General features: G+C 41.5%; 1 protein-coding gene and 1 long non-coding RNA gene across 5 annotated transcripts in view; one reads left to right on the top strand and one right to left on the bottom strand.

Moving 5' to 3' along the window:
* The window catches only part of MTFR1 (mitochondrial fission regulator 1), an 86016-nt gene that overhangs the window by 451 nt on the left and 70904 nt on the right, over nucleotides 1-14661 (bottom strand). For 3 of the 4 annotated variants that reach the window (XM_060127619.1, XM_060127620.1, XM_060127621.1), the window contains exon 7: nucleotides 8186-8354. In XM_060127619.1, coding sequence (XP_059983602.1) covers nucleotides 8186-8354 — 169 coding nt within the window. Of the gene's footprint in view, nucleotides 1-5788; nucleotides 7358-8185; nucleotides 8355-14661 lie in introns of those variants that run through there. The other variant, XM_060127622.1, reaches the window with a different exon arrangement.
* Nucleotides 10-5055, top strand: LOC132507889 (uncharacterized). The gene is made up of 5 exons (XR_009536356.1): nucleotides 10-258; nucleotides 346-407; nucleotides 1639-3518; nucleotides 3710-3877; nucleotides 4932-5055. It is a non-coding gene; the product is annotated as an uncharacterized LOC132507889 (long non-coding RNA).

Genomic DNA, 14661 nt, shown 5'->3' with positions numbered 1-14661 from the left:
TTTAGGCAGACGTTCTCGGGAAGCCAAACGACGATCAGCCGGTTGCTTGAGCATGGATTCTGAGCAAGGGAAGCAAGTCACCTCACGCATCCTGCAGGGACGTACCTGCTGCTACTCGTTTGTGGACCACGGCTCCCCTGAACGAGGCTACAGATTCTCCGCCAGGAGCTGCTTCTCCACGCCTGCGTGATTGGCACATCCAGCAGACAGACCTTCAGCCTTGCATCAGCTGAGCCTGCCTGGGCTCCATCTGCCAGTGTATGATTGCTTTCTTCTTCTCTGACCTGTTACATGTTTCTCACTGTTGGATATTCAGAGGATTGTCTTCTTATTGCCATTCTTCAGGGGGAGACACCTGAGCGTTGCTCCCATCTCCTGCCTACACATAAAATAAACCCACTGCAAAGGTATGTTTTGTTACATATATGTGGTATTACCAGCTATAGCCCTGCTTCTTCAACAGGACCTATATTCTTTGAACATCGGTTTTCTAGAAAAATCTGAGGAAACAGTACAGTAATTTAGAAGGTCACAGTTTAAATGAGTAATTCAATATTATAGAAGAGAATGCAAAATTCACAAATTTTTAAGATAAAACAGGAGACTTCAAAGAACTGTTGAGCGTTGCAGCAGCCCTTTGGGGCTCTGGGCCGGCCCTTAGTCATGGCGGGGCAGCTCCTCTGCTCTAGGCTGAAGGTCCTCGGAGAGAAAATTGTGGTAAGCCTTAGCTTAACAAAAACAATCTGGTTCCTGGTCAGTATTTGCACTCAGTAAGTGTGGAGGTTTATAATGATCCTCTTTACATAAAAGAAGTGAGTATTTTATGTCCTTTGTCCAACCTGGGCAATGTGTTTGTACCTTGGGTACAGGTTAGAGGTGCAAATAATTCTTTGAAGATTCCTGTAACAGCCTTTCTTTCCAAAAATCTTTCTTGACTCTTAAAGCTTTCGATTTTCTTAAAACTTTAAAATTTTCACATTGGAGGTTTACAGTGTTTTCATGTGTACTTTTTTTTTTTTTTTTTTTTTTTTTTGCGGTACGTGGGCCTCTCACTGTTGTGGCCTCTCCCGTTGCGGATCACAGGATCCGGACGCGCAGGCTCAGAGGCCATGGCTCACGGGCCCAGCCGCTCCGCGGCATGTGGGATCTTCCCGGACCCGGGCACGAACCCGTGTCCCCTGCATCGGCAGGCGGACTCTCAACCACTGTGCCACCAGGGAAGCCCCATGTGTACTTTTTTTAATGTATAAATATTTTGTTTAAATCTCCTCCCAATCAATATCTCCCGCTTGGGACAATGACCGACAGCTAATCTGCATTCAGGAATGTTTTTAAATAAATGTGACATTAATCACCATACTAGCAGCATGTATCTGAAACACAGAGTTATCCAGATATGTGCAAGACTTAGCCTGAGCCATTCCTTGTTTGCTGAGGATTTGCAGACAACCTGTGTCCTCTGGAAGGCCCCCAGTTGTCCACTGTCTCCAGGGGAAGTGACCGCTACTTGCGGGGTACTGCCAGGGGTGCACAGCCATCTCCTCCACCTTTTTTTCTCTTGTGCTTAGCATAGGGCTAGCGTGAACTGTGCCGTCAGTAAATGTTGAAAAAATTAACTTGGAATTGTTTCCTTTTTAGCTATCAGTCTACCATCATGAGCAATTATGTGGAAACTAGTCTGTCGATGGCGAAGTCACGTGGTCACAGTATCCGAGTTCCTGTTGTGTGCAGAACTGCACTGGATGTAATAAAGGTATTAAAACTAAATACCGAGACGGGGTCTCTGTTCTCAAAATGTTTGGGTGACAAGATGATGTGTGGAAAGCATCTGTTATGTAACATGGGAGGTTTCTGTATTGCACAAAATGAGTGTAAAGTGTTGGGGTATTGTCGAGAATGAATGATTTTGTTGGGTTAATGATGAAAATGACACCATTTCCAGTCATTATTGAATCTTACTAACATCCGTGACTGGTAAAATCATTTAGCTTTCAAGTTTGATTCTAAAATATAAGTCTTAGATGTTCACTGTGATACTTCTCGTAAAATACTAATAACTTTTATCAATCACAGTAACTTTTTTTTTTTACTTTTACAGCTATGCTAAGTCATCCTGAACCTATCCTGAAGTCTGGTAGAATGGTCAGGGAAAGAGAAACACCCCCATTTTTAGTATTAGATTCTTTTTAGCTGTATTTTAAAACTGAAGCACAGTGACCTATTGGTTTATTGCAGCTTTCCACTGGTCCCATCAATAGTCTTGTTAAGAAAGTTCATCTTATATTACATTTATGTTTAAGCTATGCATTGTTTGAGATTTTTGAGCATAAATTTGAAGTGTTTCTTTACTGTTGAGCCGCATCCTATAAAGAATCGGGAGGCTGCATGGTATCCCAAGGTGCTTTGTCTTTTTTTTTTTTTTTTTTGCGGTACGTGGGCCTCTAACTGTTGTGGCCTCTCCCGTTGCGGAGCACAGGCTCCGGACGCGCAGGCTCAGCGGCCATGGCTCACGGGCCCAGCCCCTCCGTGGCATGTGGGATCTTCCTGGACCAGGGCACGAACCCGTGTCCCCTGCATCGGCAGGCAGACTCTCAACCACTGTGCCACCAGGGAAGCCCGGTGCTTTATCTTTTGAAGAAAGTATCATAAAGGAATGTGTTTAAAGTTCCTAGTTGAACATTTGCAGGAAAGTTTCTGAATTTCCATCTAAGAATCCTCACAAGATAGGGGTTAACTTTTCCATTGTAGGGAACAGAGTCTCACTCAGATCACTGCAGGGTAACTGGAGCTTTATCTTGAGGATTCATGTTCACGATAATGAGACAAACCCCATGAAGGCTGCAGAAGCAGAACCTGGGGGTCTGAGCACTCTGAGATGTAGCTTCTTACTGCGTCTGCTTCTTCCCACACTTCTCCTCTTCCTTTCTCTTCTCTACCTTGGAGTGTCTGCTTAGAAAGGCAGTAAAGTTTTTAAAGTGTTGTCTTTATGGCTAGATCGACTGTGTTAAGGTCTTTGGTCATGTATTAGCGCGTCACCTCATCTTCTGCGTGGCTCCCTAACCTATAACATGTCTGCCTCGTGAAGGTAAAATAATGTCCTGACACACGGTTCAGTCCCAGTGTCCTTGTTCGTGTCCTCGTCATCTGTTTTGTATAAACTGCTCGTGGGTATCGTGGGTACACGTGTACCTCATGGCGTGCTTATTTGAGCTCCAGGTACCAACTGTGCCCCTCGCTCAAGGTTTCCTATTCAGATTCCCAAGGGAGGACTTGGACCAGCTCGTCAGGGCTGCGTCCTGAGTCACACATGTCTCTGCATTGGCTGGTGCTCCCCTTGCAGAAGGCAGTCTGCTCCGGAGCTGCGTCAGAGAGATCATCGTGCAGAGTGTCACGTGCTCTCCACCGTCACCGATCACACCTGCTTCTCACCCTTCTTCATCCTCTGATAGCAAGCATGACTGGCCAGTGAAGAGGGACGGCTCCTAGGCCATGTGAACAGAAAGCTGTTCACAACTCTGGTAAAAATCCTGTTGTGAAGAGTGTCTTTCTCCCCAAATTACGGCTTTTCCAGCTGGGAAGACAGTGGTTAGGAGGGACAGGACTGCCCTGTAGCGGCCACAGCAGTTTGGGATGGAATGGGAGGTGCTATTTGGATCATCTTCTTTAGCTTCCTGGTAATGTCTAAATTACACTCGTGTTATTCTCTCAGCTTAGAGAAGGAGCTCTCTGACCTTTAGAAGAGGCTGGAGAATCTTCCAGGGGAGAGAAGTTTGAGAAGCTCCAGCTAGAGGAACATTTAAGTTTTCCAGCCCCTACCAAGTAGACTAACGACAACAGCTTTCGGGGAAACATCCAAGATTTCTGGATCCTTCCATGGGTATGCTATTTTTATTATTTTATTTTATTGTCCTATCTGTTCTCAAGTAATCACACTAGTACGAACCAAGAACTAGCCTGCTTACAAGGTTTACAAGGAAAAAGTAATAAGAATTTTAAGAAAAAGGCTCAGTGGGGTAGCTCAGAAGAATGCTGAGTCTAGGATGAGAAGGGGGAAGAGGACTCGGGAATGGCTAAAGGCTCATGGGAAAGACTGTGACAGTAACAGGCAGAACAGTGATACTGTTGTAAAACCGAGTGCCTCCTTCTGCCTGGCAATCCCAGAGCTGGTGCTACTGGGCTAACGCCTGAAAGTTTAAACTTGTATCTGCCAGATCTAACCTACACAGAAAACTTGTGTTTTTTGGAGAAGTTACCAGAGGATGGTTTGTTTCCAGTAGTTGTTACCTCATGTTTTCTTCCTTCACCACTGAGGCACAGACTCATAGGAACTCTTAATACAGCAAGACAGCGGACTTCCCTGGCGGTCCAGTGGTTAAGACTCTGGGCTTCCAATGCAAGGGTTGTTGTTTCGATCCCTGGTCGGGGAACTAAGATCCCACATGCCATGCAATGTGGTCAAAAAATTAAAAAAAAGAAAAAATGAGGACAGTATTCTTCTGCAGAAGGGCCTGCGACTGGGAGGACAACCAGAACTGAAGACTAAGACCTACTGCTCCACCCAGGCCTGTGCACAGAATGACACCTTTTCCAGGTGCCAAGAACACTGGAGAAATCCGTCTACTGGGCACTACAGTGACCTTGTGTAAAATAATGTAGTAACTTACTTAGCAAGCTGCCATGTACAGAACGTGTTCAGAATCATTATTTAATCCTAGTTTTCTGGACTGAGCATTAGTCTCATTTTAAAAAGAGGTGTGACTTGGCCAGGATCACATACGTGGGTCGTGTTTTAGCTCCAAGTCCAGCGCTCTTTGCCACACTCATTACGTACACAGTTGACCCTTGAACAACACAGGTTTGAACTGCATGGGTCCACTTACATGTGGATGTGTTTCAATAAATAATATAGTACCTGTATTTTCATTTTACAGATCTTTAAGGTACATATGGGGAGAAGTGAGTGTTTGACCAGAGATCACAGGACATGGAATCAAAGAAACTAAGGGTTGAGTCCTGACCCTCTCCACACTGTTTCAGCTTCCTGCCCACCCCTGGGTGAGTCATTTACCAATTCATTTGTTGCTGAGGCAGAGATGGCAACGTGTGGATTTTCGACTGGGGATGAGAGGGAGTCGGTGCCCCTAACACCCACGTTTTCTTTTTTTTTAAACTTTGATATGGACCAGTTTTAGTCTTTTAATTGCATTTGTTACAATATTGCTTCTGTTTTATGTTTTGCTTTTTAGCCAGGAGGGATACGTGGGATTTTAGCTCCCTGACCAGGGATGGAACCCACACCCCTTGCATTGGAAGGCTAAGTCCCGCCCCCCACATTCTCAAGGGTCCATTCTATAAGAGTGAGGCCCTAGACTAGTCAGAATCACAGAAGAGAAAACATTACACCAGTTATTTAACTTTTTGAGCCTCAGCTGTAAAATGTAGAGTTGAACTATTTTTAAGATCTTTCACCCAACTATGGTGTTGGGTGGGAGAACCAGAAACTGAACTCATGAGGTGGGTGTAGGGGAAGATGAGGAAAGAGCTTTCACCAGTCCCAGAGGTGGATTATAGGCTTGAGAACCCTGAGGAAACTCATCCCAAGTGACTGCCTTTCTCTTCTTAATGATGGAGTTCCTTTAAGAGAAAGATGAAGGAGAGGTGATATATTCTAGGCAATATATTTCCCCTTGAAAAATGCAGAAAGCAAATAATTCTAAAGAAGCTGCATGTATAATATAAAAGAATCGTGCCTATTGTGGAAAAAAAAATGAAAGCATTTGTATAGGCATTATGGCCCAAGGAAAGTAAAAGTTTATTTCAAAACAGTAACTTCCTTGTAATTGGAGCACTGCCCAAAATTCAACAGTGATACAAATAGAATACATACTTTGACCTCCTAAGAAATTTATATCAGGCGAATTTTCTGAATTCCTTTTAAAGGCAGAATTTTTAAACCGTAGGAAACAATCAGAAACAGTGTATCAACATGTGTAAAATAAGCCACAGTTCAAAGTTCAGCTGAATAACCAAACCATGAAAATCACCTCCAACTAATATTTGCTGTTATTTAGAACACTGCACGTATTTTCAATAACTTAAAAGGGTCTTCACATCTCCTAATCCCCCCAGGAAGGACAACTTTCTTTTCACTAGATTTAAATAATAGATCCAAATATTTACTCATAGTAGGAGGTTCTGACATTAAACTATGTGTGTTTAACAGAAATATAGAAAATCATGAAGATACATGCATTTAAAAATGATCACTTGTAGCAATTCCTTAGAAGTCATAGAGGAGAAAGGCAGCTGTCTACTTCCTAACAGCACCTAAGGTTTATGCTACATAATATAATTCAGCAGAACACCGTTCTGACCAATGATAAGCAGCTTACAGAAAATTCTTTCTCCTATTCAATATTTCATTATAAAGCTACTATTTGGACCAATATTAAAAATGTTTAACTCCACTATGCTGACATTTCCAGAAGTATTAGCAGCAAGTTATCTTCATGCCATTTATTAAACTGAAAGAAAAAGATGGTATATTCTAGTTTTTACTTTAAAAGAGATTTAATTCAATCATTTGATTCCTCACTATCTGAAAACTACATTTCCTTCCTCAGCACTGGATGGCACTACAGTGAAAACGGTTTCCATGATCCTTGACTTCCCTCTTTAAAGGAAAGCATTATGTAATTTCAGCAGCAAACATTATCTGGTTCCTACTCAAACTCCATCTCCAATCCAAGAAAACGTGAGAGAGAATCTAACATAAAAAGTTCTGTTCAAGGTAAGAAATTCCAATCTCAAAACCATTTCATTCCAACAACCTGGTTATTCCACCTGCTCCATCACTGAATAGAAATGATCACTGAAAACAAATGGCACTGTCAGCACCCTCGTCACCCCCTTGCTAAATCTTACGTCCTGAATACATGCACATAAAACATTTGTACAGATAAATTAGTGTTAAGAATTAAAAACTCACATCTACAAAGGTCCTTTCTTTATTCTGAAATCTATATAATTGTTTTCCAGACTGGAAATCTAAACATCTTGGCTACACATTAAAAACACATCAGAATATAAATATGTTATGGAAAACTTCAGAACAGACCTTCTCTTAAAAGCGAACAAACTTAGAGTGCTTTTGTTACAGCTTAATCCTCTGAGACTTAAAAGGAGACACTAAATTCAGGTATTTACCAAATGGTGTATTAGGGCTGTTCGGCTAATAGAAATCAACACTAACAGCTGAACTAGTAGGACAGTCTTTCTCAGCTCAGTATTAGGAAGTTGAAACATTTTCAATTAAAGCCTTCATTTTTCCTGTAGACTTCAACATGTGTGGCCCAAACTAGAAAAGAAACAAAAAAGACACTGGTTCATGTAACAGTAATGATATGCCCCGCTCCCAATCACGGATCAAAGGTATGTTCTTCATGAAAAACCAAACAGCTATGTAATATTAAAACCTTTATGAATTGACAAGTTGTTATAAACATGACATATCAAAAGAGTGAAAGGCAAAGAGACAACAAAATTACGCCCTAGAAAACTATAATTACCTTAGCAAGAGCCTAGCTTAGTCCAATTTTACTTCTCCGAATAAAAGAAGGAAGGTACAGAGTTTCCTTTTCAATGTCTGAAGACTTTCAGAGATGCTAGAATTTCTAAGATATCTACATCTCTGGAATAAACACATATGCCCCATGACAGTACCCAGAATAGAGGTAATGTATAAATTAATATATTCGAGAGCTTCCATGAATCTGCTCAGTCTCCACCTTTGGCATGCCCACAGCCTGCAAGCCCCTGGTCAAATGTCTCTCCCTCTTCAGGAGACTTCCTCACAGGTGCCCTAAGAGAAAATGATCTTTCCTTGCTATATCAGCATTTTTATTGTCCTCAGATATAAATTTTATTGTAATGAATTTCACTTCATTATACTTAAATAAAACAGCATGAAAAATTTAACACAGGAGACACTAAGCAATGAAACCAGGGGTTAACTTTTGCTTCCTTCTCTGTGCTCTTCTATAATAGGTAATCTAGCTGTAGGTAGGGACTAAATCCTGTAGCATACATCCTTTTGAATCTTGCAGGCGCACACAGCTGAATGTGTTGCAGCGTGCAGCAGTGAACTACCAGGCTGTACTTGGAGAGAACTCTGCCCAGTACTCACCAACACTCTTTCTGAGGTGCCCTCTGATTCAGACTTCGGAATTCCTTTTTCAACTTCACCTTGGCTATCACATCGATACCGATAAGCAAACTTCTTTCTCAGAGCCTCTGCTATGAGGGCAGCAGGGTCAGCAGCATCCACCGGTTTGGGCTTCGTGTCTTGTGCTGACCTGAGAGAAATGAACATGAACCGAGGGGGCGCTGATCCCTCCGGGAAGCACACGGGGAGCCTGGCGGCACTTCCCTGGCATCAATACACGTGACAAAGACACTGACACATACTGATGCAGCGAAGTGGAAAACCTAGATTTAAAGCTCAATGAAAGAGCACAAAAGTGCCCAGTAACAGTCCCTCAGGTCCTCTCAGGAGCAGAGATTATGTGCTCCTTCAGGGCAATTAGGATTCCATTCTTCTCCAAAAGCCTGGTGACTACCATAGCAGGGACGCATACAGCTTCACTGGATGAATGACTGCACAGTAACGAAAAGCCTTCAAATGCAGTTGGGGGAGAAACTGGGAAGTTACCTGCAAGTGTTTATTCTGCTAATCTCTTAGGCTCCTGTACACAGTTAACTATCTTTTTTAAACTAAAAACTTAGAGCTACTCATGTAGTCATGTTATAAAACAAAGTTCGCAAGAAACCTAGTACTTGGGAGATCAGTTCAAGATGGCACAGTAGAAGGACGTGCTCTCCCTCCTGCAAGAGCACCAGAATCACAACTAACTGCTGAACAACCATCGACAGGAAGACACTGGAACTCCCCAGAAAAGACAGCCCACATCCAAAGACAAAGGAGAAGCCACAATGAGACGGTAGGAGGGGCGCAATCACAATAAAATCAAATCCCATAACTGCTGGGTGGGTGACTCACAGACTGGAAAACACTTATACCACAGCAGTCCACCCACTGGAGTGAAGGTTCTGAGCCCCACGTCAGGCTTCCCAACCCGGGGGTCCGGCAACAGGAGGAGGAATTGCTAGAGAATCAAGACTTTGAAGGCTAGCAGGATTTGATTGCAGGACTTCGACAGGACTGGGGGAAACAGAGACTCCACTCTTAGAGGGAACACACAAAGTAGTGTGTGCATCGGGACCCAGGGAAAGGAGCAGTGACCCCAAGGGAGACTGAACCAGACCTACCTGCTAGTGTTGGAGGGTCTCCTGTAGAGGCAGAGGGTGGCTGTGGCTCACGGTGGGGACAAGGACACTGGCAGCAGAAGTTCTGGGAAGTACTCCTTGGTGTGAGCCCTCCCAGAGCCCACCATTAGCCCAAAGAGCCCAGGTAGGCTCCAGTGTTGGATGACCTCAGGCCAAACAACCAACAGGGAGGGAACCAAGCCCCACCCATCAGCAGACAAACGGATTAAACTTTTACTGAGCTCTGCCCACCGGAGCTACAGCCAGCTCTACCCATCACCAGTCCCTCGCATCAGGAAACTTGCACAAGTCTCTTAGATAGCCTCACCCACCAGAGGGCAGACAGCAGAAGCAAGAAGAACTACAATCCTGCAGCCTGTGGAACAAAAACCACATTCACAGAAAGACAGACAAGATGAAAGGGCAGACAGCTATGTACCAGATGAAGGAACAAGATAAAACCCCAGAAACCAACTAAATGAAGTGGAGATAGGCAACCTTCCAGAAAAAGATTTCAGAATAATGATACTGAAGATGATCTAGGACCTCGGGAAAAGAATGGAGGCAAAGACTGAGAAGACACAAGAAATGTTTAGCAAACACCTAGAAGAATTAAAGAACAAACAGAGAGATGAACAAAACAATAACTGAAAAGAAAAATACACTAGAAGGAATCAATAGCAGAATAACTGAGGCAGAAGAACGGATAAGTGACCTGGAAGACAGAATGGTAGAATTCACTGCTGTGGAACAGAATAAAGAAAAAAGAATTAAAAGAAATGAAGACAGCCTCAGAGACCTCGGGGACAACATTAAACACAACAACATTCGCATTATAGGGGTCCCAGAAGGAGAAGGGAGAGAGAAATGACCCAAGAAAATATTTAAAGAGATTATAGTCGAAAACTTCCCTAACGTGGGAAAGGAAATAGCCACCCAAGTCCAGAAAGTACAGAGTCAGGATACAGGATAAACCCAAGGAGAAACACACCAAGACACATAGTAATCAAACTGGTAAAAATTAAAGACAAAGAAAAATTATTGAGAGCAGCAAGGGAAAAACAACAAATAACATACAAGGGAACTCCCATAAGCTTAACAGCTGATTTCTCCACAGAAACTCTACAAGCCAGAAGGGAGTGGAATTATATACTTAAAGTGATGAAAGGGAAGAACCTACAACCAAGCTTACTCTACCTGGCAAGGATCTCATTCAGATTCGAGGGAGAAATCAAAAGCTTTACAGACAAGCAAAAGCTAAGAGAATTCAGCACCACCAAACCAGCTCTACAACAAATGCTAAAGAAACTTCTATAAGTGGAACACAAGAGAAGAAAAAGACCTACAAAAACAAACCCAAAACAATTAAGAAAATAGTAATAGGAACATACATATCAATAATTACCTTAAACATGATTGGATTAAATGCTCGACCAAAAGACACAGGCTCACCGAATGCAGACAAAAACAAGACCCATATATATGCTGTCTACAAGAGACCCACTGCAGACCTACAGAGATACAGACAGAAAGTGAGGGGATGGAAAAACATATGCCATGCAAATGGAAATCAAAAGCTGGAGTAGCAAAACTCGTATCAGATAAAATAGACTTTTAAAATAAAGAATGTTACAAGAGACAAGGAAGGACACTACGTAATGATTAAGGAATCAATCCAAGAAGAAGATATAGCAATTATAAGTATATATGCACCCAACATAGGAACAGCTCAATACATAAGGCAACTGCTAACAGCTATAAAAGAGGAAATCAACAGTGACACAAAAGTAGGGGACTTTAACACCTCACTTACACCAATGGACAGATCATCTAAACTGAAAATTAATAAGGAAACACAAGCTTTAAATGACACAATAGACCAGATAGATTTAATTGATATTTATAGGACGTTCCATCCAAAAGCAGCAGATTACACTTTCTCCTCAGGTGCGCACAGAATATTCTCCAGGATAGATCACATCAAGCCTCAGTAAATTTAAGAAAACTGACATCGTATCGAGCACTTTTCTGAGCATAACACTCTGAGATTAGAAATCAATTACAGGGGGAAAAAACGTAAAAAACACAAACACATGGAGGGTAAACAGTGTGCTACTAAATAACCAAGAGATCACTGAAGAAATCAAAGAAGAAATCAAAAAATACCTAGAGACAAATGACAAAAAACATGATGATCCAAAAGCTATGGGATGCAGCAAAAGCAGTTCCCAGAGGGAAGTTTATAGCAATACAATCCTACCTCAAGAAACAAGAAAAATCTCAAACAATCTAACCTTACACTTAAAGGAACTAGAGAAAGAAGAACAAACAAAACCCAAAGTTAGCAGAAGGAAAGAAATCATAAAGATCAGAGCAGAAATATATGAAATAGAAACAATAGCAAAGATCAATAAAACTAAAAGCTGGTTCTTTGAGAAGATAAAATTGATAGACCATTAGCCAGACTCATCAAGAAAATGAGGGAGAGGACTCAAATCAATAAAATTAGAAATGAAAAAAAAGTTAAAACAGACACTGTAGAAACACAAAGCATCCTAAGAGACTACTACAAGCAACTCTATGCCAATAAAATGGACAACCTGGAAGAAATGGACAAATTCTTAGAAAAGTATAACCTTCCAAGACTGAACCAGGAAGAAACAGAAAATATGAACAGACCAATCACAAGTAATGAAATTGAAATGTGATTAAAAAAGTCCTGGACCAGATGGCTTCACAGGTGAATTCTATCAAAGATTTAGAGAAGAGGTAACACCCATCCTTCTCAAACTCTTCCAAAAAACTGCAGAACTCCCAAACTCATTCTATGAGGCCACCATCACCCTGATACCAAAACCAGACAAAGATACTACAAAAAAAGAAAATTACAGGGTTTCCCTGGTGGCGCAGTGGTTGGGGGTCCGCTGGCCGAAGTGGGGGACACAGGTTCGTGCCCCAGTTCGGGAGGATCCCGCGTGCCGCAGAGCGGCTGGGCCCGTGAGCCATGGCTGCTGTGCCTGCGCGTCCGGAGCCTGTGCTCCGCGACGGGAGAGTCCACAGCAGTGAGAGGCCCGCGTACCGCAAAAAAAAAAAAAAGAAAATTACAGACCAGTATCACTGATGAATATAGATGCAAAAATCCTCAACAAAATACTAGCAAACAGAATCCAACAATACATTAAAAGGATCATACACCATGATCAAGTGGGGTTTATCCCAGGGATGCACGGATTCTTCAGTATACGCAAATCAATGTGATACACCATATTAACAAATTGGAGAATAAAAACCATATGATCATCTCAATAGATGCAGAAAAAGCTGCTGACAAAATTCAACACCCATTTATGATAAAAAGTCTCCAGAAAGTGGGCAAACAGGGAACCTACCTCAACATAATAAAGGCCGTATACGACAAACCCACAGCAAACATCGTTCTCAATGGTGAAAAACTGAAAGCATTTCCTCTAAGATCAGGAACAAGACAAGGATGTCAACTCTCACCACTATTATTTAACATCATTTTGGAAGTCCTAGCCACAGCAATCAGAGAAAAAAAGAAAAGGAATACAAATTGGAAAAGAAGTAGTAAAACTGTCAGTGTTTGCAGATGACATGATACTATACATAGCGAATCCTAAAGATGCCACCAGAAAACTACCAAAGCTAATCAATGAATTTGGTAAAGCTGCAGGATACAAAATTAATGCACAGAAATCTCTTGCATTCCTATACACTAATGATGAAAAACCTGAAAGAGAAATTAAGGAAAAACACTCCCGTTTACCATTGCAACGAAAAGAATAAAATACCTAGGAATAAACATACCTAGGGAGACAAAAGACCTGTATGCAGAAAACTATAAGACACTGATGAAAGAAATTAAAGATGATACCAACAGATGGAGAGATATACCATGTTCTTGGATTGGAAGAATGAATACTGTGAAAATGACTATACTACCCAAAGCTTCTACAGATTCAATGCAATCCCTATCAAATTACCAATGGCATGTTTTTACAGAACTAGAACAAAAAAATCTTAAAATTTGTATGGAGACACAAAAGACCCCAAATAGCCATAGTGGTCTTGAGGGAAAAAAAAGGAGCTGGAGGAATCAGACTCCCTGACTTCAGACTATACTACAAAGCTACAGTAATCAAGACAATATGGTACTGGCACAAAAACAGAAATACAGATCAATGGAACAAGATACAAAGCCCAGAGATAAACCCTCGCACCTATGGTCAACTAATCTATGACAAAGAAGGCAAGGATATATAATGGAGAAAAGACAGTCTCTTCAATAAGTGGTGCTGGGAAAACTGGACAGCTACATGTAAAAAAATGAAATTAGAACACTCCCTAACACCATACACAGAAATAAACTAAAATGGATTAGAGACCTAAATATAAGACTGGACACTATAAAACGCTTAGAGGAAAACATAGGAAGAGCACTCTTTGACATAAATCACAGCAAGATCTTCTTTGATCCTCCTCCTAGAGTAATGGAAATAAAAACAAAAATGAACAAATGGGACCTAAGGAAACTACAAACAAGACAAAAAGTAAACCCTAAGAATGGGAGAAAATATTTGCAAACGAATCAACGGACAAAGGATTAATCTCCAAAATATATAAACAGCTCATGCAGCTCGATATTAAAAAAACAAACCACCCAATCCAAAAATGGGCAGAAGACCTAAATAGACATTTCTCCAAAGAAGACATACAGGTGGCCAAGAAGCATGTGAAAAGCTGCTTAACATCACTAATTATTAGAGAAATGCAAATCAAAACTACACTGAGGTATCACCTCACACCTGTTAGAATGGGCATCATCAGAAAATCTACAAACAGCAAATGCTGGAGAGGGTGTGGAGAAAAGGGAACCCTCTTGCACTGTTGGTGGGAATGTAAATTGACACAGCCACTATGGAGAACAATCTGGAGGTTCCTTAAAAAACTAAAAATACAACTACCATATGACCCAGCAATCCCAGTACTGGGCATATACCCAGAGAAAACCATAATTCAAAAAGACACACGCACCCAACTGTTCATTGCCGCACTATTTACAACAGCCAGGATGTGGAAGCAACCTAAATGCCCACTGACAGACGAATGGATAAAGAAGATGTGGTACATATATAGAATGGAATATTACTCAGCCATAAAAAGGAACGAAATTGAGTCATTTGTAGAGATATGGATGAATCTAGAGACTTTCATACAGAGTGAAGTAAGTCAGAAAGAGAAGAACAAATATCATACATTAATGCATATATGTGGAACCAAGAAAAATGGTGCAGATGAAGCAGTTTGCACAGCAGA

The sequence above is a fragment of the Lagenorhynchus albirostris genome, chromosome 17 (assembly GCF_949774975.1).
Source record: "Lagenorhynchus albirostris chromosome 17, mLagAlb1.1, whole genome shotgun sequence".
Taxonomy (NCBI): Eukaryota; Metazoa; Chordata; class Mammalia; order Artiodactyla; family Delphinidae; genus Lagenorhynchus; species Lagenorhynchus albirostris.
This window is presented reverse-complemented; position numbering and strand designations above follow the sequence as displayed.